The sequence below is a fragment of the Triturus cristatus genome, chromosome 12 (genome assembly GCF_964204655.1).
Source record: "Triturus cristatus chromosome 12, aTriCri1.1, whole genome shotgun sequence".
In the NCBI taxonomy this organism is placed as follows: domain Eukaryota; kingdom Metazoa; phylum Chordata; class Amphibia; order Caudata; family Salamandridae; genus Triturus; species Triturus cristatus.
Genome location: NC_140595.1, coordinates 735,810,806 through 735,837,450, shown reverse-complemented (window position 1 = coordinate 735,837,450; position 26,645 = coordinate 735,810,806). Strand labels below are relative to the sequence as shown.

General features: G+C 46.7%; 1 protein-coding gene across 3 annotated transcripts in view; it reads right to left on the bottom strand.

Annotated features, from left to right (window-relative positions):
* The window catches only part of GAL3ST4 (galactose-3-O-sulfotransferase 4), a 139,957-nt gene that overhangs the window by 36,802 nt on the left and 76,510 nt on the right, over window positions 1-26,645 (bottom strand). For 2 of the 3 annotated variants that reach the window (XM_085639934.1, XM_085639936.1), the window contains exons 2-3: window positions 9,920-10,030; window positions 1,181-1,499 (exon numbers count right to left, since the gene is read on the bottom strand). In XM_085639934.1, coding sequence (XP_085496060.1) covers window positions 1,181-1,499; window positions 9,920-10,026 — 426 coding nt within the window. In that variant the 5' untranslated portion in view covers window positions 10,027-10,030. Of the gene's footprint in view, window positions 1-1,180; window positions 1,500-9,919; window positions 10,031-13,030; window positions 13,076-26,645 lie in introns of all 3 variants that reach the window. The other variant, XM_085639935.1, reaches the window with a different exon arrangement.

Sequence of the window (26,645 nt, the reverse complement as noted above, 5' to 3'; positions counted from 1 at the left end):
AGGTTCTTTTTTAATACCCGCTTTCTCCTTTTGTAACTGATTTCTTTGCTTTCCCCTCCTCCTTCTTTTGCCATTCTTTGAACATTTTGCTCTCTTTCTCTGGGACAAGCCTCTGAGGATGAAAAGTCTTATCCTTGATGATGAGGATGGATTCTCTTTCTTGGTTTGGTTTAGCTCCAGGCAGTTGCTTGGCACCAGTGCTTGGGTGACAGGCAGTCACAAAGGCAGTCAGTCTTGCTTGTGTACTGTAAGAGGGCTTGCTGAGACCTATTTGTGTTGGGTGGAGGTGGCTCCGGTGGCCAGCAGTGGACAGCCAGGGACCCTTGTAATGACTAAAGAGGAACAGCAAGAGGATGGAGCCTTGCGGACAATGAGGGTCACTGAGGGAATGAATGGGTGAACTTGGATCCATTGGAGAGCTGGGTGCAGAACCAATGAACTACGGTTTCAGTGAACCTCATGTCTGTTCATAACTTAAGAATTTACATTTTGATATCACACATGCCAAGTTCATATTTTAACATTGCCATCTTCTCGAGCTAAGATGTTGCTATTTCCTTCTTTCTCTGTGGCTGACTTAATAAAACACTTTCACTACATGTTGATGCCACCTGCTGTGCTGCGAATGGTGATTATCTAATGAAACCTGAACAGAAAGCATTAAATCAGTGCAGTAGCATAAATGGCCAATACACAAATGTGCCTCTAGGTACGCTAACATTGGCACTGAGGCTTCCCATATCTCGCCTGCAGCCTCTATGCTTCCACTAGTGACCCCCCTGCCACCCAATGTACCCTTTGAGAACTCCTTCAAATGAGCCCTCACTCAAATCTCTAGTCTCAGCAGCACAGGAAATATGGACACTGATGTATCAGAGAACTGTTCTTCAGTTATGCATTCACTATTTCTAATGGGCACACTATTTTATCTTGAGCATTTTCAAGTATTTCCCGGTGTGGTAGACATTTGTGATGGGTTATAACATGAGATCCCATTCAGGACATTTGCTAAAACGTATTGCATATTTAGACAAAAATCTGGGTTAAATGCATTCCTCAACCATATGTTTTCAAAGGTTTCATAGTGGGCAACTATGATCTGCTGTTTAGCTTCCTCCATGATTGAGGGGAAATGGTGCCATGGCACAGACTACTGTCACAGAAGGCAAGGGTCACTTACCTCAGGCAGGTAGAAGCGCATATGGTGGCACAAGATGTCATACTTCTGCTTCGAGGCCGGACTGTAGCCTTTCACACGGCGGGAAAAGAAGGGGTTAGGGTAGTTGAACTGGTACTTGATGGGCAAGGCAAATGTCAGGTTCCGGCGTTCTCCCAGGCGGTGCAAAATGTTCAAGATGGTGCTGCTGCCAGTCTTGTGAGTTTTGAGGAACACTACATGCAGTTTGGGCTGGCACATTGCACTTGCTGCCGGCTTGGCCACTCTATCCAGGAAACTCCATGGCAAGGAGCGGTCTCCCTGTTCATTCCTAGGAGGCAACCTGAGAAGGAATAGTCAAAGATCTGTGTGAACAAGTTACTTTCCTTTTGTGATGCCTTATCTTGTAGAGACTCTATCTAGCTGCAGATTCCTTACCTTAGAATTATCATCAGGAGTCTGACTGCACCCAATTCTTTTTGTGAGCAGTCCCCATGCGTGTTGGTAGGTGGCATAGTTCGACTCTGTGTGGCGTCATCGGCGAAGGAAGTGAGGTGCGTGGTGTCTATACAGGCTCCACCCCACTGCACGGACAGCTATTTCTTTATGCAACTTTCCCCACCAGAAGCGTAGAGTCACGAAGAGTAATGACCACTGGTGTGTGAAAATAGGGCCCTGAAAGGGGAACAGGCCTGAATCTATAAATCCATTCGACAAAGCCTGGAGCTCATTGACCTTAAGGGCTGATGTTATTGGCACTAGAAAAGCTGTTGTTATAGTAAGAAGCCTGATAGGGCAGTTGTGTAATGGCTCGAAGGGAGCACACATCAGAAAGGTTAAGACTAAATTTTGGACCCACTGAGACAAGATGAGGGTGGTAATAAATGTTTAAGACCTTTCAAAGACATATGTACAACAGGGGACTTGAATAGGGATGGCAATCGCAGAAATGCTGAGATGGCAGATGTGCCATTTTTAAGGTGCACAAGCAGAGCCTTGCTGAGCTACAAAAATAATAAATAAAAAATAACCTGGGAAAGGGGAGCAGATAGGGGATCAACCAGCTTTTGTGCACACGATGCCACAAACATGCCCCAAAGGCAGGAGTATACCCCCTTGATGGAGGGAAGCCTGGCTGCCAAAATGACAGACTATGAACAGAAGGTCGAAAGCTGTCAACTGGTGCCACTCAATCTCCACACATAGTGGTGGAGCATTGACAGGTTTGTGCAAAGAATTGGAACGGGTACTTCCACTGCCTCAGGCCACTTCTCTTCCCCACATTAAATGGACTTCCTCAGCATGCCCCCTACTCAAACTACAAGTACGTGTTGGGTATTGTGTGCATGTTCAGCACACGGACAGAGGCATACCGATCCAAGAACTGCAAGGTACAAACGATTGCCAAATGCCTCCTGCAAGAATTCTGCGCTTTAAAGTACCCATGCTTTTTGGTTTTGACAATGGACTGGCGTTCATCTCACATGTGATTGAGGGGTTACGCAAGGGGCCAGGAGCTACACAGAAACTACATGTGTTCCACAGAAACTACAAAGTGAGAATGGTATCTTAAGCTCATCCTGAAGGGTTGCACGTGCTCCACACAGCAGAGAAAGAAAGAATGTGTGTTAGCAGACCCCAAGCATACATCAACTAAGAACGTCTGGAAACATCAACGCCCCAACCCCTCAGTCTACAAGTTGTGACAACGAGACATCTTTACCTTCTTCATCACTTTGTTTTTTCCATATTGAGAGTGCCTAAGTAATAGAAGTGCTAGTAACTTCTCAAATTACTTGAAGACAGGCACCAACGGTTACTTTTTCTGTTTACAGGTATGACCACTGAGGCTTTGCATTATTCCTCAGGAAACTTTTGAAAAGAATAAAAGTACAGCAGAAAATAAGACAGTCTTCTAACTAGTCACACGAGCCACACGTACCAATGATTGGAACAATGCCTCATGACTTTCTGCTTCGCTCCTGTCAACAGGAGGGACTGTGGATTTTTTTTTTTTTTATATTGACACTATCTGGGCATAAATTGTACCTCGTTAGTAACAGTTTAATGCCCAATTATAGCAATAATAAAAAGAGATCAGTCAACCTTCGCAAAGAAGACCCTTCCACTGAGGAAAATGTATTTTTTTTATCTTGACACTCGCTCAGCCATTTTGTACTCTGTGGAAAAGTATGTCTTATCTTGCCATTCGCTCCGCCATTTTGCGCTTCACCCACCCTTCATCACTGACCTTCTCTCTGTATCACAAATGCTCGGTGGCTTCCCTTCTTGATTCACCTCTGCACTGCCCTGATTCTGACCTGACCTACCACCACCTGCCTGAACTCATGGTAAACCAGTCGAGCAGGACTGTCTGTGCCCCTGTTTGCCACAATCTAACTGAACTCTTGCTAACCCCAGTTGAACAGGACTGTTCGCCCGCGCTTACTGTCCTCACCCTGCCCTTCGCCCTGCAGGGCTTGACAGCTACCATCTGCTAGCTTATCAGATTGACCTCTGCTTGTTTGTAATTAGGGGTTTCACCTACGCCCTGTGGGGCCCAACAGTGATCATCTGCTAACTTATCAGATTGACCTCTGCTTGTATAATTATGGTGTTCATCGTTTACTGTACACATCCCCCCTTTGCATAATCATGGTGTTCTTTCTTTACTGTACACGCAGGGGGTGGGGATGGAGGGTATATAAGACGTGGAACCAAAGTGCTTGGCAGATTGCCTCCTCAGACAAGCTGCGGGTGTCTGTTGCCAATGCTCTCTCTCCATCTCATGAGATTGTAATAAATATCCTTTCTCTCGGCGCTCCAGTGTTGGTCTCAGTTTGTATCCCGGACCCATGGACGAAGGGTGGACCCTGCACCTTTGGGTGGTCTTCCAAGGAGACCCCCAAATCCACACCACTTCCGCAGCAACAGGTGTTGCTGCGTTTCTAGTAACATTTGAAGCCTTTGAGCTGTGAACATTTTTTTATTAATCCTGCAGATTATGCAGATGCTGGAGTATGTGGCAAAGGCAGCAAATCCATAATTATGTGCAAAACACTGCAGCCTCTCAATTGCATATTTCTAGTGGCCTTATCTGTCTCTATTAAAGATCAGACGTACATTAACGGAGACTGCCTGTTGGGCAAACTCTCTGAAGAGCATCTTAATGAGGAATGTATTTGACGTGGAAGCACTGTGCGTCTTCGTTACCCTTTACTTTAGGAGTCCAAAATTTTATTGCAAATGATGGAAAACCTTGTTCCTTGCACACGTACTGTCATCCTCGTTAATGAAGTGTGAACACCGACCGAGCTCTGAAGGAAACACAACTGCCCTAGCTGGGCCTTACTTCTTTCACGCATGGGTAACTGAGGTGTGTCAGTCAGGGGTTTCTCTCCTTCTCAGCAGAGGAAGCCACAATTTTACTTTCCTACTGCGGTCCTTCCAGAAAATTAAAATGGTAAGTGATTTATATATTTTTGCAAAATCAGTCTTCGTAATCTCCCGTATTTAAGGTGTACTCCTCCACGTCCCTATGTTCCGCAGAAAGTGGTGCCAACCTTGTGAGAAATGTTCTCAACCCTCTTTGTGGGCAGGCAGGTCTGCACCAACCATGCCGTGGTCCAGGTGTGTCTGCCTACTTGCATGTGATGCAGCCCCAGAGGCTGCTGCTTTATTCCTTCCTTCGGTCTCCCGCCTCCCATTCCCCACAGCCAGCCTCCTTGTCATTTAAACTAAGGTTTTGTCTGCACGTGTTGGAAAAGGGGGTAAAAGGCTTTGACCCGGAGGAGGGGCCGAAGGCACCGCTGCTGCTGCCAGACCTCTGTTGTTGTGCCCGTGCCCTCCAGCTACCTGTGTGCCTGGGGTCCCGGGAGATGGGATGCGGCAGCTCGCTTTCAGCACACAGCCCTGGAGATTGGAAGGGAAGGAAGGTCTGGGGCGGGGATTCAAGCAATTGAAAAAAAACTATGAATATTTCTACCTTGGCTGCACGTGAAGACCCTGCCACCCCTACTGATATTGGTGCAAATGCCTAGCCTGCTTCTCTTGGGCCGGGAGTGGCAGGGCAACACCTGCAGGGAATGATGCCCCTGGACAGATTGCTAGATCCCTGTGGGGGACTCGGGGGGGGGGGATTATGCAAAGGATGCACACGGGATCCCTGTATCCCCCATCTATTCTAATAAGGGCCCACCCTGACCCGGGAGAAGCGGAAGTACGGATTGATGCCTTCTGAACAAACGTCGGAGTGGGGAGTGGTGGAGGGGCTAGAGAGGAGGTGAGCGTCCTGGGACAGCGGCTGAAATAAGGTACCGCAACATGATACAGAGTGCCGCATGTTCTAAGCGCATACATCCCAGCGCTTACCGTAATGGAATCCCGTTCAAAACACGACGTGAAGTAGTGGAAATGAATGTGTATAGTAGGAATAGATGACCGAGCCCGTAGACTGAATATTGTGGCTGCTGGAGCCCTGTGCGCGGTAAAAGAAGGGGAACTACATTGGAAATATTGTATCTGTAAAGAAAGGGTGCTTAAGTTAAAGCGACATGCACTCTGGACTTTCGGGTACGTTTACATGCTTCTAGGCAAACCCGAGGGGGTTTGAGTGGAGCGGGACTGGCAACGCCACAGTGGGGAACGGGGGCGCGGCTTCGGGGCTCAGTCCATGTACAGCATTTACCTTGCGGGAGCGGGCAGCGGCGCTATCTGTTTCCAAAGCGCGGGCGCGATAATTGCAAACAGATGGCGCCACTGCTCGCTGCCGCAAGGTGTATGCCATACATGCACGAGCGCTCATTGGAAACAGGGCAGTACATCCATGCAGACAGATTCTAAGAGGTCACTCCTAAGCAGCGCTTGCGCGCTGATTAGGCGAGACCTAAAAAGGGCACTGACGATGGACTCTCCATAGGATAGACACCCCACGGACTCTTCTCACCAGTCCCTGCATGGCCTGGGATCTCTAAAGGGTACCTGTCACTGAGGCTCACCTCACCGACCCCTGCACCAATCACAGGGCACAGACCCTTCTGATAGCCATAGGGTAAGAACCCCAGGGACTTAACTCTCTTGCACCTGTGACCCAGAGCCTGGACTCTCCAGAGGACATGTCACTGGGAGTCCCCTCATCAGACCCTGAAAAATAGCAGGATACAAAGAATGCACTAACCAAAAGGGACATGTCCATAGGACTCACTTCACTAGCCCACTCACCAAGTACAGGACACAGACCTTGGGCTCTCCATAGGATATACATCCCTGGGACTCACCTCACAGCCCTTACAAAGCAAAAGCACACAGAGGATCGACCCATCATAGCATACACTCTGCTGGGACTCACCTCACCGCCCCTGCACAACCACAGGTCACCAGGGTTGGATTGTGGAAGAAAATCGGGCAAGCTAAAAAAAGTTGCCCACATTTGCAGATTGCGCCTTACCAAAAAACACTGGGTGGAGTTCTCTAAAAAAGATATGTTCTCAACTTCGGAAAAAAAAATTAAAAATGCAAATGTTGCCTGCACGCTTTGTTCACGGATTAGTTCACACTGGTGAACGACACCACCTGAATATACGTGAGGCCACTTCTCAGGCCCCTTGCTCAATCTGCATACAAGAAAGGGCCAGCCCAGCGAGAGACTGGAAATGACACCTCTGCCTTCCCCTTGGTAGAAGGAAGGTAACACAGGCCCATCTGCCTCCAGAAAGACCGCATAGGCCCCCACTGGGCCTCTAGCGGCATCAGAACAGCACAGACAAAGCCCAAATCAGCCTCAGTGCTAGCCAAACAAGCATCTGCGATGAAATACGTCACACATTTACGCGAGTTTGAGCTATTGGCATTGTAAATGACAATGCCTTTTATATATGTTTTTGTTTTTAAAACATAAATAAAAGGCATTGTCATTTACAATGCTAATAGCTTAAACTCTCGCAAATGCGAGACCTATTGCATTTCAAATGCTTGAAGGCATCGCTGAGTTGCCCCCTTCTGTCTCCCATGGCCCCTGAAGAGCTCCCTGTTTGCTACGAGTTAGATAAACAAGCCGGTCGTGACAACTGCGCACGAGAGACCCTCCTGCAGTAAGAGAAGCTCATTAAAGAAAATAGTGCTTACAGACTAAAGAAGACCTACCGTGTAACAACCAAAGTAAAAGAGCCAGTCCTCATGGGAGGTAACAAATGAAAACAAGGCAGTACTAAGGGACTAACAGCCCTAATAACGAATCAGAAGTCAGCATTTACGAAGGACAGTGATACAAGCCAATGACAAATATGGACGGAGAGTGGGTGGTGCTTCAAGTACATAGTCCAATACAGCATGGCTCATAGAGCAGCTCATGCCCAGCCCAGGCTCGACCTAAAAAACGGCCCACAGTTGCAACTCAGATATCGGCCCATTGCCTGAGTGCCCACCTTACCAGTCTGACCCTGCAGGTCACTCATCTCCCATCCCTGAACTAACTACAGGACACAGACCTTGGACTAGCCATAGGGTAAGCACCCAGGGGACTCTCAGCAACCCCTGCACAGCCATGAGACAAGGAGCCTGAGAGCCACAAAGCATGGATGTCACAGCGGCTCACCTTACCAGACTCTACAAAGCAACAGTACACAAAGGATGGACTCTCCAAAGGGTGCATATCCCTAGGACTCAGATCACCAGGCCCTGCACAGCCACATGACACAGAGCCTTGGAATTCCCAAGGGTATGGGTTCCTGGTACTAAATTTATCAGCACCCTGCACAGCCACAGAACTCTAAGGATGAACTCTCCATAGGGTATGCACCACTGGGACTCGCCTCACCAGCCGCTGCACCAAGCACAGGGCACAGACTGTGGGATCCCTTAAGCCTAGGTATGCTCTCCTGAGACTTCTCATCAGCCGCTGCAAAGCCACTTGAAACAGAGCCTGGGACGTTGATAGGGTACATGTCACTGGGGCTCACCTCTCCAGCCCCTGCACAGATGCATGACACAGAGGTTGGGATCTCCACAGGGTACATGTCCCTGGGCCTCACCTCGCCAGCCACTGCACAGCCCCAGGACAGAGTCTGGGATCTCCCTAGGGTGTGTGCCTCTGGGACTCACATCAAGAGCCCCAGCACCACCATATAACATGGACCCTGGGAACTCCATAGGATACACCCCCCCTGTGACTCACTTCAACGCCCCCTGCACAGCCATAGGAAACAGAGCCTGGGCTCTCGATAGGGTAAACGTTTCTGGGACACTGAACAGCCACATGACACAGTCTGGGATGCTAGGATCTCCAAATAGAACAAGAACCTGTGATCTTGCTGGAGCAGAGTTTTCTGTTAGAAAATTCTGGGGTTTTTGAAGCTCTGGCATGTCTATGCGTCATGTTAATTAATTAATAATTAATAAACTAATAATTTGTCTTGTGCAAGTGCGTCTCATTAATCAATCTGTTTGTTCTAACACAAGAGAAGGTTACACAAGGGTTAGCTAATTCGTGCTGTATTCGTTTTAACAATAACGTGCAAGTTTTCCATGTTTAAACGTTGCTGTGTGCTATTTATTTTAAGCACAAAACGCTGTCTGAATTAATGCTCTGTATGTCGCAAAGCTAGATAAATGCATACACATAGGGGTATTAGTGGGGTTAACACTGTCTAATCATTATGATGTAGTAACCTTTATTTTGTCTCTTTAATTAAAGATGGTCTATTGTGGCTTATGGAGGCCTTTATGAAAATAACTGAGAATAATTTGAAGCCTGGCTGAGCTGTGGTTCAGGCGACGTGAAATCTATCGTGTAGCAAGGGAGACCCCTGCTGGAGTTCAGTTAACAGAGAAACTGGCGGTAGTCCTTATAAGGAAATTTCCGGGAGGATATCAGCAAGTTTGGAGGATCTCCAAAAGAAATGTTTGTCCTTGGGGAACAATGGAGTTAAAGAGAGAACTCTGTGCAAAGGCTGGTTTGTCGGAGGAAGCGAATATGAACAGTTGCGAAACTTGATTCTTTTTCCGAGGATGACATATTATGATTTTCTTGAGCGGAGATTTCAGGATGTAGCTACGATACATCCCATCTTTCTTGTTTTACTTGGTGATACAATTTATGCATGTGGGTTTTCATTGTATTTTATAGTATAAAATGTTAGCTTAGGGAGGGCTCTCCCCACACTTTCTTTCGTCGCCTTGCTGAGTGAACTTACGTTGCAGATGACCGATGCTGAGGACTTATCCTGAAAGACTTTTCAAGAGACTGGTCCTGACCCGTTCTGACACTAGTTAGAATAGGTAACTATGAGAAATGATTTATTCTGATTTAACTCTGACTAATTTTAGATAAAGCAAAATAACTTTGAACATGGTGTTGGTTGTTTCTTTCCTTGTCATTTATTGAGCCTTTATTGATTATTGTTTTTAGATTGTTTATATTATGTTGGACAGCCACTAAAACTGGTCCTATCGCCTAGATGCAGATGCAGGGTGTCTAGGAGTTTTCTTTCCACAGGTTCACTGCTGGTAGAGTATCGGAGCATATGTAAGTGAAATGGGCCCTAGTGTATGATGAATGTATGTGCGTGTAACTGTAAGGATTACTCTATCTGTGGTAGTGGGCATATATCTGTTACCCTGATCTGTATCAATTTCAAAGGACAGACTCCAGCAACTCACCCCATATGTGGGGTCTCAATGCAGAAGTCATGTCTGATCTCTCCTTGATCATGGGGTGTGCACTTACATGGAATGGCGGGTCAGTGATGAAGAAGAGTTAAAACTCACCTCTTCTGGAAGGGAACTCCCAGAATCTGTATCATGAAGCCGACAGCCAGACACACCGCCAGGGCTGCCCACAGCACATGGAGCCGGCAGCACACCCATAGCCTCATGGTCCTGTGGAAAAAGAGAAAGAGGGGGAGGGAAGAAATGTGAGAGCAGGGCTATTGGGAGCAGAGGAACAGGTACCAGAATCCTGAGCTTATCATAGTCTTTTAAGACAGTCAGCAACATTTATTTACACCACCAGCATTTACAGGCAGCAAAATGTATAGGTGACAGCATTTACACGCTGTTGTTAACATTTACAGACAGTCTGCAACATGTACAGCAACAACATTTACAAACAGTCTGCAACGAAAACATTCTACAGACAGCATTCACAGACAGTCAACGACATGCACAGAAAACATTCATAGACAGTCGGCAGCATTTACAGATTACAGCATTTATAGACAGTCTGCAACATCTACAGACGACATTTACACAGTCCAGAAAATACAGTCCGCAAGATTTACGCACAGCCTGCAACATATGCAGACAACATTTACAGACAGTCTGCAACAGTAACAGATAGCATCCATATGCAAACAGAAACATTTACTGACAGTCATTTATAGACAGCATTTAGATACATTGACTGATTTAGAGTTTGGCGGACAGGATACTCTGCTGCAATGGCGACGGAGTTCTCTGTCCATCCTTCTCTTGGTCCGCCTGCCGAATTTAGAGTTGGGTGGATCGCCGGGTTTACACAGATGTATTCAAATTTACTCTATGATTGCACACCTTCCTCCGACGGTTGGAGGAAGTACAGGACATTGAAGGCAACCCATCCAACCATCCGCCCCTTTAGAATGGGTGATTGGATGCCTTTTTCTTAAACTGCCTAGCACTGCCAGGAATAACCTGGCGGTGAGCGACACTAAAAGTAAAAACAATTGCCAAAGCCAATCGGTTTTGCCTATGAGACCCTCTGGCTTTGGCAATAATTTCTAGCCATGATGCAGAAAGCAGCCATGCAGGAGAGAGCAACACAGAGAGTGGGGAGAGGCACGCAAGGTAGAGAGCTGGAAAACACATGCAATCTCATGGAGTGTTCAACCAAAGTGTAAAAAGTAGTTTCCCATTAGTGATCAGTGAAAGGATACAGTCAGCCAATCACCAAGATGATAAAGCGGCTACCGTCCAGGAGAGGGGCAAACACAAAAGAGGAAGGCAAGCCATCAAATAAGAAGGAAATCAACGAGAGTGACAATAAAGTCAACCAATGGTAAGTAATCGGCAGGCTGTAAGCCCACTTTAAGTTGACAATCGTTCTTTCACAAGCAGGCAGCCTGCGCTGTCTAGCAGGTGAAACCTAAGAGTCATCAATCTATTTTACAATTATTTATTTATATATATATATAAAGTGTGTCAATTAGCTTCAAGCGGCCACAAAGATTGTAGGGGCACTATATGAGATTGCTCTACCAGTTGGGAGTGGAGTCACTTCCACAGAACTTCATGTTGTGATTCTCCAGATCTTCTAGAGGAATTTCTTGAGTCTGAGGTGAGAAAGAAAGATAGTCTCTAAAAAGGACCACTGTATTTGGAGTGTTCTGCAGAGTATTGTGGATACCTGCGTGGCAGGTGACTAGAAGGCTATCGTTGGCCGACCTGAATGCTTCTCGAGGACAGGTCAGGCTGGTAGATCTTGGAAAGGTGACCTGGACCTGCAATATAGGTAGCTGTGTACACCAGGCAAAGAGTGTCAAACTGTGATCTTTGTTTCAGAGGTTGCTAGTGTAGTGAGGCAGGGCATAATATGAACATGTAGGCTCAGGATGAGAGTGGACCAGGCAGCCTTGTTTTTGAACTTCAGCAGGTTATCTAGATCATTTTGAAAAGTGAGAAATGGGTGTGAACAATAGCAATAAGGTCCTTAAATGTACATGTAAAGATGGTGCAATGTTTTTTTTTTGTGTTCAAATGTTTTTATTGGTTGCTTTCTTGAACATAGGAGTACAGAAATACAGCATCAAACAGAGAAAATAAATGAAATACAATACTGCAGAGTGTGCTAAATCAAGAAAGAGGAGATAAAACAAAAGAACATAAAGCAAATACAAACAATGAGCATCTACATGTATATTGCAGCGACAAATTGTAGGTGATTACCTACAGTAGAGAATAGTTAGGGAGCCGGTACAGAACAAGCACGATCAGACTGAAATTTACAACATTGTAAAAGTATGTGCAATTTTATTTTTAAGGTCGGTTTTACATGTTCAAGAGTGCATGAGAAACTTAGTTTCTGTAGGCGCACTGAATGTAGGCAAATGTCTTTAACGGGTGAGAACATTTATGTGTACTAATAGATTACATTATAAAAATGGGGGTTATCAACATCAAAATGTTTTTTGTTTAAAGCACTTGTTCATCAAATGAATCTCATTGATTAAGCGTATATGTTAACATATAGCGGAATTCGAATGTGAAAAAGTAGAACACATGAGGAGGGCATTCAGAACAGCCTTGATTCTTTCAATGAAAATAATTATGTCACATAAAATGTTACAAAGCTAAAAGAAAAAAGAAAGAAAAACTTGTTTTGCATACCTTAAATCCATATCAAAAGTATTTTCCTAAATAATTTAATTTGCCAGTCCAAAGGGGCCATGTAATGGAGTGATGATCAGCTAAAGTGTGGAAGGGGTATTTGAAGTGGCAGGCTAAGTGGTTACCAAATACTCTGTTAGCAAGTGTTGTTGCCAGTAGTCCTTTTGAGCACGGCACCCATCCCTTTACAAATAGAAACAAGCATTTGCAATGCAATAGGTCTCGCATTTGCGAGAGTTTAAGCTATTGGCATTGTAAATGTGATGCCTTTTATCGGGCGAAAACATAGTGTTAGCGAAAAGGAGAATGCGAGGGCTGGTCTTTTGCCAGCTAGACAAGATACCCGCCTGACTTCTGAATAAATTACATTTTAATCACGTCCACTGCATACATATTATGGGAAAGAAAAAAGATCCACTAGCTTTTCCTCAGAGGTGAGTTAATGGAGCTGAACAAAACACACAATTGTCAAAATAACATAAATTGAATTTGGACCGAGGCTGTCTCCAACATTACCTTTCCACTGTAAATCCGGACGCCTACTGAAACATGGAATTTTAGCTGCAATTAGAAGATCACAATGTAGCACATTAAAAAATATGGACAGGAGTTTTAACGTTGTATGTACATCAAAGAGCGCTTCGAGATCTCATCAGGGGTAATAGGCACTATATACACCCTACAATTTAATGTATGCGCGTATTATTCCATGCTGCTCTTGGTTTATTTCAGTAATTTCATTTTAGCATGCCATTCAATAAAACATAGTACTTAATTATATGTAAATATGTAACACTAATAATGCAATAAAAACGTAATTGTTGACTACAGTAGTGTGTTTAGAAGAAGAACCATGGGCTTAGGTGGAGAAAGATGAGATGAACAGAGCCTGGGAGAGAGAGGAAAGAACAAAGGAAAAAGGATGAAAGGCATCACAGAGAGAGAGAAGAAGTGACAGAAAGAGAGTAGAACGGTACTTGACGGAAAGGAAAACAAGTGTGAGCTATTGGCATTGTAAATGGTAATGGCTTTTATTAATGATTTTGTTTTTAACAACATAATTATTATGGTATCACTATGGGGACCGTATAAGGGAAAAGTGTATCATAATGTGGGTGTAGGGCCTTCTCCCAGGACACTGCGGAGCACTGCCCCTATGATGACGCGGAAAGGAGGTGGGAAGGGTTAGTTGCACTGCACCATAGTGTTAGTGTCAGGGTGTAGTGCCTTCTCTAGGGACACTGCGTAGCACTGCCCCCCCCTAATGACACAGGAGGGAGTCACACTGCACCTCAGTGTCAGGGTTTAGTGCCTTCTCTGAGGGACACTGCACAGCACTGCCCACCCTGATGACGGGGGAGGGGGGGAGACGCACTGCACCACAGTGTCAGGGTGCAGGGCCTTTTAGAACTGCCCCCATGATGACACAGTAGGTGGGTGACCCACAGCCATGCTCGGTTTAGGAACGGGCTCTTGAGGTGTGTGACTGGGGGCGACGCCGATAGAAACATCCAGAGGTTTCTTCGCGGGGCAGGGCACGGACGGGCCACGGTGGGCACAACCTTGGCAGGTGCGAGGATGTTTCCTTTCAAAGGAACGCTACTCGTAATTTGCTCGGATGTCTACACACATGCAAATCTCCCCCATCTTCTGTGCACTCACAAGACGCTATCTATCCCGAAGGCAACCTGGAATCTGTATGTTAGTTGCTTGTTCTCTTCCCTGGAAAGGCTGGCTCACCAATGATGGTGGTCTGCACAGTGAAAGCAGCGTTCCAAAAGCCAGTCTGAGCTCATTAAATCATTCTGATGGCTGTGCTTTCTCATTAAAAATAAAGAACAGACAATTGCAATCCGCAATAATATGGCCAAGCCCAGGTTCCTACTTTAACAAGTTTAGAGCAAGTAGGTATTTAAGACTGAAACAATAGGCAACAAGCGGCATTGAAAGCGATCGCTATTGTAAAAAAAAAACACGCCCGCGAGCAGTGCACGCGCACGCGCCACAGCGAACATGTGTTTTCAATTATCGCGCCCGTGTCTGGGCACGATAATTGAAACCACATGGCCTTTGGTGCGCGTAATAGACACCAATAGGCCATGGGCGGAGCAATGCGTCCGCCTTTGGCCTATTGCGTGCCGTCTTTGAGAAAAACACGCACTCAAAGGCCAATCGCGGATGCCAAAAGGAAAAACCCACGCACAAGCGTGTGCGTTTCCAGGCTCTGTTTCTAAACCCCCTACAAAAGGGCTCTCGCCTGCGAGAGCAGTGCTGCGCTCTGCAACGCAAGGCGCGAGCCCTAAGAATGAAAGGGGCGATGTGACTGTTGCTATGTGTAGCACAATGTTTTAGAGATTTCTGATATGTCATTCAGTGTACCATATCCACAAATTATGCACATTTGTTTGCCCTTTCCACCTTGATATAGTTTACAGATGAGCAAAACAGGTGTCAGCTGACAAATTTTTGTGAAACTATACAGATTTTGACGATGTCAATAAAATTAACTAGAAGAGGAAATGCTGAAAGAGGTGCATCACCCATGACTGGGAAGGGAATAACAACACCCATGCTAGTACATCGTGACAGTTGGTGTCGTGACAATACCTGGCATTTGAGAAAAAAACAAAATTCTTCATGCCTGCCAATAAAATCCTCTGAGAAACAATGTTAGTGAGCATGGGTGGGATGTCATGTATTTGGATGTATGTGCATGTCGGTAGATGTTGCTGACTATGTTATTATCAGTGACTTTGCTGACCGTCACTAACCGTGGATGTCTGTGTAAATGTTGTCTGCTGTCTCAAATGTTGTTGACTACCTGTAAATGATGCTAACGGTCTTAACTTGTTGGTTGTCTATAAGTTATGTTGATTCTCTGCAAATGATGCCGAAGTCAAACACAAGGAGATGATGGACGGAGCGCTGAAACTTTTCAGACACTCACCCCTAGTTACAGATCTGGGTTGAATCCATCATCATTCTTTAGCTCACTTCGCCACCACACTTCAGACCCAGCTATATGCAAATCAGTCTTGACCCTGTGCCTCATGGGGACAGTCTAGCCCGAACTGCCAAGCCAGGTCTTCCATGAACCGGAAACAAGCATACTGGGACCAGTTTCTGGGTAACACCCTTCATCAGCCAGGCTAGCTTGAATCCAGTGGCAAAGTGAGCAAGGGACCCACGTCTGGGCGGACCCTGCCAACTTAGGGCAAACAAAGTAAACACAAGGAGATGATGGACGGAGTGTTGAAACTTTTCAGACACTCACCCCCAGTCACACATCTGGGTTAAATCCATCATCATTCTTTAGCTCACTTCGCCACCTGACTTCAGACCCAGCTATATGCAAATCAGTCTTGACCCTGTGCCTCATGGGAACAGTCCAGCTCGAACTGCCAAGCCAGGTCTTCCATGAACTGGAAACAAACATCCTGGGACCGGTTTCTGGGTAACACCGGTAATCAGCGAGGCTAGCTTGAATCCAATGGCAAAGTGAGCAAGGAACCCACGTCTGGGCATACCCTGCCAACTTAATGATGCTGACGTCTACATATATTGTTGGCTGTCTATAAATGATGCTGATTCTCTGTAAATAATGCTGATGTTCTACATTTCTTATTGGGTGACTATAAATGATGCAGACGGTCTACACTTCTTGCTGGCTGTCTACAAATGATGCTGATTTTCTGTAAATGATACTGACGTGCAACATATATCGTTGGCTGTCTATAAATGATGCAGATTCATTGTAAATGATGCTGACGTCTACATTTCTTGTTGGCTGTCTATAAATGATGCTGATTCTCTATAAATGATACTGACGTTCTACATATATCGTTGGCTGTCTATAAATGCTGCTGATCATCTCTAAATGATGCCGACATCTACATATATAGTTGGCTGTCTCTAAACGCTGCTGAGCATCTGTAAATGATGCCGACGTCTACATGTATTGTTGGCTGTCTCTAAACACAGCTGATCATCAGTAAATGATGCCGATGTCTACATATATAGTTTGCTGTATATAAACAATGCAGATCATCTGTAAAAGATGCTGACGTTTACATATATTGTTTGCTGTCTATAAACGATGCTGATCATCTGTAATGATGCCGACGTCTACATATATAGTTGGCTGTCTCTAAACGCTGCTGGTCATCTGTAAATTATGCCGACGTCTACATATATAGTTGGCTGTCTCTAAACGCTGCTGGTCATCTGTAAATTATGCCGACGTCTACATAGATAGTTGGCTGTTTCTAAATGCTTCTGATCATCAGTAAATGATGCCGACGTCTACATATATTGTTGGCTGTCTCTAAACACCACTGGTCATCTGTAAATGATGCTGATGTCTACATACATTGTTGGCTGTCTCTAAACGATGCTGATCATCTGTAAATGATGCTGACGTCTACATATATTGTTTGCTGTCTATTAACGATGGTGATCATCTGTAAATGATGCCGACGTCTACATGTATTGTTGGCTGTCTATAAATGCTGCTGATCATCTGTAAATTATGCCGACGTATACATGTATTGTTGGCTGTCTTTAAACAATGCTGATCATCTGTAAATGATGCTGACAAATACATATAGTGTTGGCTATCTATAAATGATGCTGATTCTCTAAAACTGATGCCGACGGTCTACACTTCTTGTTGGCTGTCTCTAAACGATGCTGATCATCTGTAAATGATACTGACACTACATATAATGTTTGCCATCTATAAACGATGTTGATCATTTGTAAATGATGCTAACGTCTACATATATTGTTGGCTGTCTCTAAACGATGCTGATCATCTGTAAATGATGCTGACGTCTACATATATTGTTGGCTGTCTCTAAACGATGCTTATCATCTGTAAATGATGCTGACGTCTACATATAATGTTGGCTGTCTCTAAACGATGCAGATTCTCTGTAAATGATGCTGAGTCTACATATATTGTTAGCTGTCTATAAAAGATGCTGATCATCTGTAAATGATGCTGGCGGTCTACATTTCTTGTTGGCTGTCTATAAATGATGCTGACCATCTGTAAATGTTGCTGATGTCTACATATATTGTTGGCTTTCTATAAATGCTGCTCACTGTCTGTAAATTCTGATCCCTATACATTTTTCTCTCTCTAAATTTCTGTGACTGACTCTAAACAATACTATCGTTAAAAGTCTATAAATATCTTTAAGCTAATGATTTCAGATACTGATTTAAAAAACACCAAGAAATACCGAAGCTGGTGTGTGTTTCATGTTTCAATAGGACAAGGAGAATTCAAACTCAGCAAGAGTACCAGCACTATAGAGCTTCAGTAACATTCGTAGTGCATCAACTGCAGGCAGCTAAAGGCGATGGGCAGCAACAAGCAGAATCTGTAGACGCAACTAAAGTGCAAGGATCTCCAGACCCCTACCCCACGCCCCCACCACCAAGCAAAATGCCAGTTTTCAGTTTTGGCGCTCTACCTCCCCTTGAAATAAGGCCATGTTTTAGGCCCTGTGTTACACTCTGGGGCCGGCTTGTGGTGCTGCACTAATTAAGCGTTCTCCTATCATCTGAACAAGACAGCAGAAATGATTACAGGTGGATGGAATTGAATGAAAGCAATCATGCCACAACAGATGCCCTCTGCTCGCCGACATCCTTACTGCCTTTCACACACCCCTGACAGCTGGATGCTGAATTCTGCTACTGCCTTTTGTGCCACACTGGACTTGAGAGCACAGGGTGCTGTGAATCAGCTGAAAGGTGGCCTGTCCGCACTACATAAAACACCATACCAAAGACTGAAATAAGTCAATCAATTTACTGCTCAGAGTAGAATAAACTGGAACAGCAGTAAGTGTTGGAGCATGGAGGCAGTCCTCCTTAACACGCTACTAAAGAGGCAAAGCACGCCACCAGCACCTCGCCAGAATGGACACACTCCTAACCCTCAACACAACTCTTTATCATCAGCCAACCGTCCATACCTGAGTGGACTGAACTAGTACCAGCTGTCACTAAAGGCTTCTTATGCGCCCACTCTTTAGATCTGGGCCCATTAGAAGCTGAGCCTAAACACAACTACCTTGGATGAATTTTCAGCTACAATTTACCACCAAGTATTAGCTGGGGGAGAAAGAAGGAAGAAAAGCCTGCAATAAGTGGGAGCACAACTGGAGCAGCAACCATTCAAGCCTTTAGGGCGCTATTTTGTTTACAGCAAAGTCTATTTCGGGCAAAAACAATGTAAAGAACTCTGTGCGAATGTTACTTGCACCCAGGAGGTCAACGTTATGACGAAGATCCCCCTTTCCATGTACAAGCGAGTTACGTCTTTAAGAGATCAAAACCAGAGATGGATTCCTGCACTAGTCTGAATAGTACATTCTCCGGGAAGGAGATGTGCTCTAGGGAGCAGTCGCCCACTTTGAAGCCTGTAGACTAGTCCTCTCCAGTGTCAGCACTAGATCAAGCCAGCAGTGTAATTGCTAATCCTTTTGTGTTTTGCACACAAATGTTCTTTTATTCCATATGCGTCACCAGTGTAAACAATCACTGGCAAAGCCTACAGACCTGATATTATCTTGGGCATACTGTTCAGTAATAGTTGGATACCTCTGTGTATTGTCACCAGCTGTGTTAAAAAGAAATGTTCATGATGATGCAACATCTTGGGCTGTGGTCGCATGGACTCTGGGAAAAGCTCCCTTTGCTAGCACTAGCAGATTTAAGCTGTATCGTAGCGAAAACTGCTTTGTCTAAGTGTCACAAGATGAAGCTTTCATCATAAGTGGTGGATGAGAAGGCATACAGCAAGATATTTGCACAGTAGATACTTTTGACAAAGGGTCATTATTTTGAAGAATATTTAAGAAAGCCTCTATGTGCTTGTCTTTACTTTGTGTACAATAAAGCTGTAAATCTAACTACATGTTATCATGATAGGAAATCAAAACAAATGAATGCAAAGGTGATTGGTGAATACCACTGTCTTTATGATGGGCTAAGACATCCTAACAGCACGCACTTCCTAAACAAAACCATAACTCAATCATTCAAATGCTGTTATGCCAGCAAAGTAACTACTACAAAGAACACAAACTGACTAATGTACAAGCTACACAACATCTTAAATTTGCAGTATGACAGAAGAGGGACTTGATGCCCCATCACCAAAACCCAATGGGATTCCAAAGAGAAAGACCACATAATTATTCATAAAATTCACTTGCCTTTAGGGTCAACTCATCCAAGTAATGGCAAACCATGAAAAGCCCATGAAAAGCAGTGGCTTTCAAATATTTATGCCATTCGATAAACAAAACCATTAAAACTGTGTGTATCCAGACCTAAACACACATGCAAGTTAGTCAAATATAGTTGCATTCCTTTTCTGATAATACAGCAACACCATCAATCAGCACTCACTCCTCGTGCACGACCCAAACCTACCTGGTAAAAAGATGGGCCCAGGCGCAAAACCCCCGACGCATCCCACAGGTAAGGGAATGGGTGATGGCAGCCACACATAGACAGGAGGCTCCTTGGCAGGCAATAAGGCAACCACTTGTCAGCTCTATTCAGACATCGGGCTCCACTGGAGGCAATAACACTGATAACCTGCCAGCTACATGCAGCTAGTAATCTACACGGGCAGACAATAATATGGGAAACCTGTCAAAATCCTTGCCTTTTCGGGCATCGGACAGCCGTTCCCCCGCGCGCAGCTGCTGAGTCTGCATGGATGCTTCTGCTGAGGAGCAGCCGGCGGCTCGCTGAGCGGCGGTTCACCGAATCCCCGGGGCAAAGCCTGCTTTAAAAGAACAAGGCCCGCACTCGCCGCAGCCGCAGGTGTGCGGTCAGGTGAGGCGCTGATCCCATGGCGGCGGCCCTGGGAGAAATGCCGTCATCTGAGGGCGTCAGCGCTTCTTGTCCATGTCGCGCAATAATCAGTCCACGCCAGGTACTTTGCGTAAAAGGCCATTTTATTAGGACAGGGTTGGACAACCATAACCAGAAACATAACACAAATCCCCAACAATCCCCAACAACAACATTCCTCGCTACCCATACTCTCCAAGACTCCAACTACTCCATAGCCACTTCACACCGCAACCTTCTCACTTCCTTTCGCTTCCTCACTTCTCTTCCAAAACTCCACCACCATCTCCATTCGTCGTCCACTGCTCTGACGCACCCCCACGTTCTCCCCAGTATCCCCCTCCCCGGGAGGGTGAGTATGCCCGTCATGGACTCCTCCCCCCTCCCCAATCCGCCCCACACACACACACACAACCCGTCCTAAACTGGCACGCTGAAAACATGACCTCCTCAACTAGTCATGTGATTGCCGGGTGGGTGGGTGGCCAACGGTCCACTAACTACCCTCCCTGAGGCGCTGGGGAATGGAAGAGGAAGGACTTCCTCTTCCTGCCCCTTTTAACCCTACCTGCGACCCCACCCCTTATCCCACCCCTTCCTCCCCTGTCCTTCAATATGCGCGAACTCCCCGGGGGAAGACTAGACCGCTGGTCTTACTACCCCCGGGGGCCTCCTTTATGCAAGTGCGAGACCGACGCGGGTGCGGACCTGCACTGCGGCCACTGTTGTTTACCCCTTTTATGTACACAGCAGAAATGTAGGCGCTACAAGGCTTTACGTTGGCCGGGTCCTGCCGGGCTCTCCATTTTTGGTCTCACACTCCGGGTGAAAAAAAAATCCTTAACTCTGCAGCAGTGCCAGCCTTCACTGTCTGTGATGTCACTTCAAAGAGACTCGTTATAGTTCTTTCACAGTCTCATCGTTTCAGAAGTGACGCATTTTCAGTATGCTATACAAAAGCCATAGCTGTTTAGTTGCTTATTTATTTTATGCATCTTACAACCAATAGACAAAGCCAATAGTCCTGGTTTGTTGTAGGAGAACTGTTACGTGTTGTATTGTATATCTGGATGCAATGATAGAAGCAGCACAATACCAGTAGGGCAGTACACTATGCTAAGCACAGATTGTTTGCATTGGAGTTTCAAACCACGCCCCTAATTACATCGGCCATACCCCTTTGAGAGACCCCCGAGTTTTTTCATCCCCATTAAACCCCCTGAGTCTGGCGCTACAGTACAAATAGTTTATTTAGAGCAATTCCTGTCCACCAAGGGGCTCGTTAAGAGCCCAATGCGGACTCCTGTGGTAATCCTCTGATCTGGTAGTATTGCTATTGCACAGTATTACCACCGGATTTAGCACTCCTTGCGAGTAGACATGGAGTAAACTGTGGCCCAGTGCTTAATTTGAGCCAGTGGTTTCTGGTGCTCAGCACCAGCACTTAATTGCCAATACCGGTACTTCAGAATCTGCCACATAGTAGTGCTGTTTGTGTAAGTAAATGATGAACACACAACAGTTGTTTATTAATTAAATAAACATTTAAAATGACTAATACCTGCCGCCCAAGTCATTCTTGTAGCTTTGGGGACCTGGAATAGCCAGAACTGTCACACTTGTAGGAGTGTGATGGGTAGTAGTTGTGGTGGTACTGGCATTGGCAGGGGAAATGCGTGGTGCAAGCAGCAGTGACCTCCCGAGGAGGGCCTTGGCACTTCGCTTTTTTACAAATTAAGCACTGCTGTGGCCTCAAAACGAGCACATTTTTCTGAACAAGGAGTTCCAGTGGGAGGGAGGCGGCCATGAGGGCGAAGCACCTCCCGCCGTTCTCGCTCCTTTGGACCCAGGAAGAGATTCCATGTTGGAACTGGATGAGGCCAGAGTGTGGGCTGGGACACAGGGAGGGAAGAAGGATCACATGAAGGGAAGGTCCGTTCTTGGACAGGGGCTCACAAACAAAGCAAAGAGATCTGACAATGACATGTGTTTGGACTGGAAGCCAAAGCATACTTTATAGGTGGGGTGCGACTGACTGTCTGCATGGCAGATTAAGAACCAGTTTAGCAGCGACATTCTTACAAACTGAAGTCCATATCAAATATCCAGGGAGGCTTGGAGAAAGGGAGTCACTCTAGTCCAGCCTTGCTGTAATTAAAGTCCAAAATATGAACTCTTTACCCTCTCGAATTGCAACATTTCTGCCTCGTCCGACTGAATACTTTCACGTCCATTGGAACCAGCAGCTCATATTGTGCCTTCCCTAGAAACTCTCTCCCAGGAAGCCCTGAAATATCACCCCTGATCCAGACGCCTTCCTAGAGACTGACCTTCTGTACGAAAGCCTCCGTCCATCACTCTCCCACTCTTGCGCTGGGTGTCCCAAATACCGTCTTTCTGTGACTAGGCCTCCCTACCACTACTCCTGACACCCTGCATGAGTAAAGATCATTATAGCGACTGTCCTCCTGTACGGAAGCTTCCGTCCATCACTCTCCCGCTCTTGAACCGGGTGTTCTAGATACCGCCTCTCTGTGACTAGGCCTCCCTACCACTACCTTGACACCCTGCATGAGTAAAGATCATTATAGCGACTGACCTCCTGTACGGAAGCTTCCGTCCATCACTCTCCCGCTCTTGAACCGGGTGTTCGAGATACCGTCTTTCTGTGACTAGGCCTCCCTACCACTACTCCTCACACCCTGCATGAGTAAAGATCATTATAGCGACTGACCTCCTGTACGGAAGCCTCCGTCCATCACTCTCCCGCTCTTGAACCGGGTGTTCGAGATCCCGCCTCTCTGTGACTAGGCCTCCCTACCACTACTCCTCACACCCTGCATGAGTAAAGATCATTATAGCGACTGACCTCCTGTACGGAAGCTTCCGTCCATCACTCTCCCGCTCTTGAACCGGGTGTTCGAGATCCCGCCTCTCTGTGACTAGGCCTCCCTACCACTACCTTGACACCCTGCATGAGTAAAGATCATTATAGCGACTGACCTCCTGTACGGAAGCTTCCGTCCATCACTCTCCCGCTCTTGAACCGGGTGTTCGAGATCCCGCCTCTCTGTGACTAGGCCTCCCTACCACTACCTTGACACCCTGCATGAGTAAAGATCATTATAGCGACTGACCTCCTGTACGGAAGCTTCCGTCCATCACTCTCCCGCTCTTGAACCGGGTGTTCGAGATACCGTCTTTCTGTGACTAGGCCTCCCTACCACTACTCCTCACACCCTGCATGAGTAAAGATCATTATAGCGACTGACCTCCTGTACGGAAGCCTCCGTCCATCACTCTCCCGCTCTTGAACCGGGTGTTCGAGATCCCGCCTCTCTGTGACTAGGCCTCCCTACCACTACCTTGACACCCTGCATGATTTAAGTCTCATAGCACCTATCATGCAGCTGGGCAGCCATGTCTTCATTTCAAGCGTAAGAAGAGTGAGCCTGGAGTCACTGGCTGTGGTGGGCATTATCTCGTCAGTGCTACATGTCAGATGCTGGGACACATGGCTCAGGAGACCTAGCTGGGGGTGTTAGGCCTCTAATCCGTCACTATTCTTGGACTCTGGTCTGCCTCCCCCTCGCCTGCTTCACACGTGCCATACACACAGTATCCGTCCACTTGCACAACCCTGTCAACTACCACCCAGGTCCCTCATCTCTTTCTGAGTCCCTGGTCTCTTTCCGGGGCCCTCGTCTCTTACCGGGGCCCTTATCTCTATCCAAGTCCCTCATCTATATCCAGGTCTCTCATCTGTTTCCGGGTCCCTCATCTCTTTCTGAGTCCCTCGTCTCTTTGCGGGGCCCTCGTCTCTTTCCGGGGCCCTCGTCACTTTCCGGGACCTTATCTCTATCCAGGTCCCTCCTCTATATCTAGGTCCCTCATCTCTATCCAGGTCTCTCATCTCTTTCTGAGTCCCTCGTCTCTTTCCGGGGCCCTCGTCTCTTTCCGGGGCCCTCGTCTCTTTCCGGGGACCTTATCTCTATCCAGGTCCCTCATCTATATCTAGGTCCCTCATCTCTATCCAGGCCCCTCATCTGTTTCCGGGTCCCTCATCTCTTTCTGAGTCCCTCGTCTCTTTCTGAGTCCCTCGTCTCTTTCCGGGGCCCTCGTCTCTTTCCGGGGACCTTATCTCTATCCAGGTCCCTCATCTGTTTCCGGGTCCCTCATCTCTTTCTGAGTCCCTCTCTTTCCTCTGAAAACAGTTGTAACTATACTTTTCAACAGACTAAGCCCCAACACCGAGTCTGTATTTTGGAAAAACACATTCCACAGGGCAGTTCTCATCAATTTCTCCAACAGTTCCCTTTAGGCTTAACGCCCCCCCCCCCTTTCCTGATGCTCATGGACTCCGCCTACACGTGTACCTCACTACCCCTCATTTCAACACACACACTCAAGTTTTGAAAGCTCCAAAGGGGGATTCGATGCCAGATCTATGGGGCAGAGGGAATACAACGACAACTCTCAGCACACGATGACCCTTCAGGTTTACACAGTTTCAGGCAGGAGTCCTGAAAGTTGACCAAGCAGGTGTTAATAACATAAGTGTGTGTGCAAGAATAAATGGTTCAAAACTCCTACTTGTCGCTAACCAAAAGGTTCAAACTTAGGAGTTGACAAGAATGCCTTTGAACGTTCACTCGCCAGGTCCCGGCACTGAGTGGATTTAGCAGCTCTGCCTGACTGGCATGTGTGTGCCTGAGAATCGACAGATTCTGTGGAGGAGAGGAAAGCGCCTGCTCTTTAACAGAGCCCTAAATGTAATTGTCGAGTATTAGCTTCAAAGAACATGTGCTATTATCATTTCTCTGGCTTGGGGTATACATTCTCGGAGTCTAGCTCAATCGATAACATCGTTAACAGATATATAATATTTTCAGCGATTGGTTTGGAAAAGTGTTTTTGTTGGCAAGCTGGTATTCTTTTTCTTTAGGGTGCTGAATCTGTTATTCATGGTTTGTCAGGTTATTCTCCAAAGAGCAGCCCTGGCCTTCACTTGGGGGTGTCAAGGTTCACCAGGGCTTAGCAGAGCAATGCATGGGGGAGCACCACAACATACCTTAATTCTCACTTTTCTCTGTCTGGTGGAGGAGCTGCAAGACACCCCCATAGACCGTAAGCTGTATTCACCTGAGTCCTAGACATACTATTAGCGCCCAAACCCTGAAGAGTAAACTATCCTGCTACACAGCCATAGCTGCAGCCTTCTCCCTCCCCCCACTCCTCCAACCTTTCAACAGTATCCTTAAATTCCAACCCACGCACTTCCTACAGCCCCAGCCACCTCTCACACCGACACCAAGTAAGCTGGCGGACTCCCAGCCATTGATTCCTTTCCAGCTTCCAGACTTCATTCAGCTCCAGCAACTGTTGTTCCTTCCTCACCGCCACCCACCGAGCTCAAGAGTCTACCGATACACCCCAGGCACTCCCGGACTGGGCACAGAAACCGGCCCTGGCAAACTGCTCGGTCGGCCCGGTGTGGGTGGGGGGGGGGTGTGTGGCCTAGCAGGTTGTTGCTGTAGGTTCCGCAGCCCCCGGTAACAAAAACAGCCCCCCCAGGGGCCCAAAACCAGCCCAAAACCAGCCCCTACCCTGGCAGCCCACCGGGGAAATGCCCGGTGCTGGCTATGGCCAGTCCGGCCCTGACCCCAGGCACACCACCACAATCACAGGCCTTCCACTGCCGCCACTCACCTAGAGGACATTGCACCCGTGGCCCTGGGCTCCAACCATCAAGGACTCTACACCTGAAGTTATCATCTGGTGTGTGCCCACCTCGCACTGATGTACAGTCTCTGCACCCGCTCTCTTACTTACTAGTGGGCTCTATGCCAAACCGCTCACTGATGCATAATCTCTGCACGTGCCTGCTCACTGACTTATGGTCTCCATGCCCACCTACGCACTGGAGTATAGAGTCTGCACCTGCTCTCTTACTTACTAGTGGTCTCTACGCCAACCCGCTCATTGATGCATAATCTCTGCACCTATCCACTCACTGACTTATGGTCTCCTTGGCCACCTAATCACTGGTGTATGGTCTCTGAATCCACTGGCTCACTGATGTATGGTCTATGCACGGAGCGAGTGCCCTGACCTTCTGGCCTGGAAACCGCTCTCCCTCCACACAGCTCTGCCTGGCCGTCACCGCCGATGACTGAGTAGAGCAGGGTTCGAAACCGCTCTCGACCCACTCTCTGTGCCTGCCCTGGTGTCTGGTTTGGCATTGTTTTTA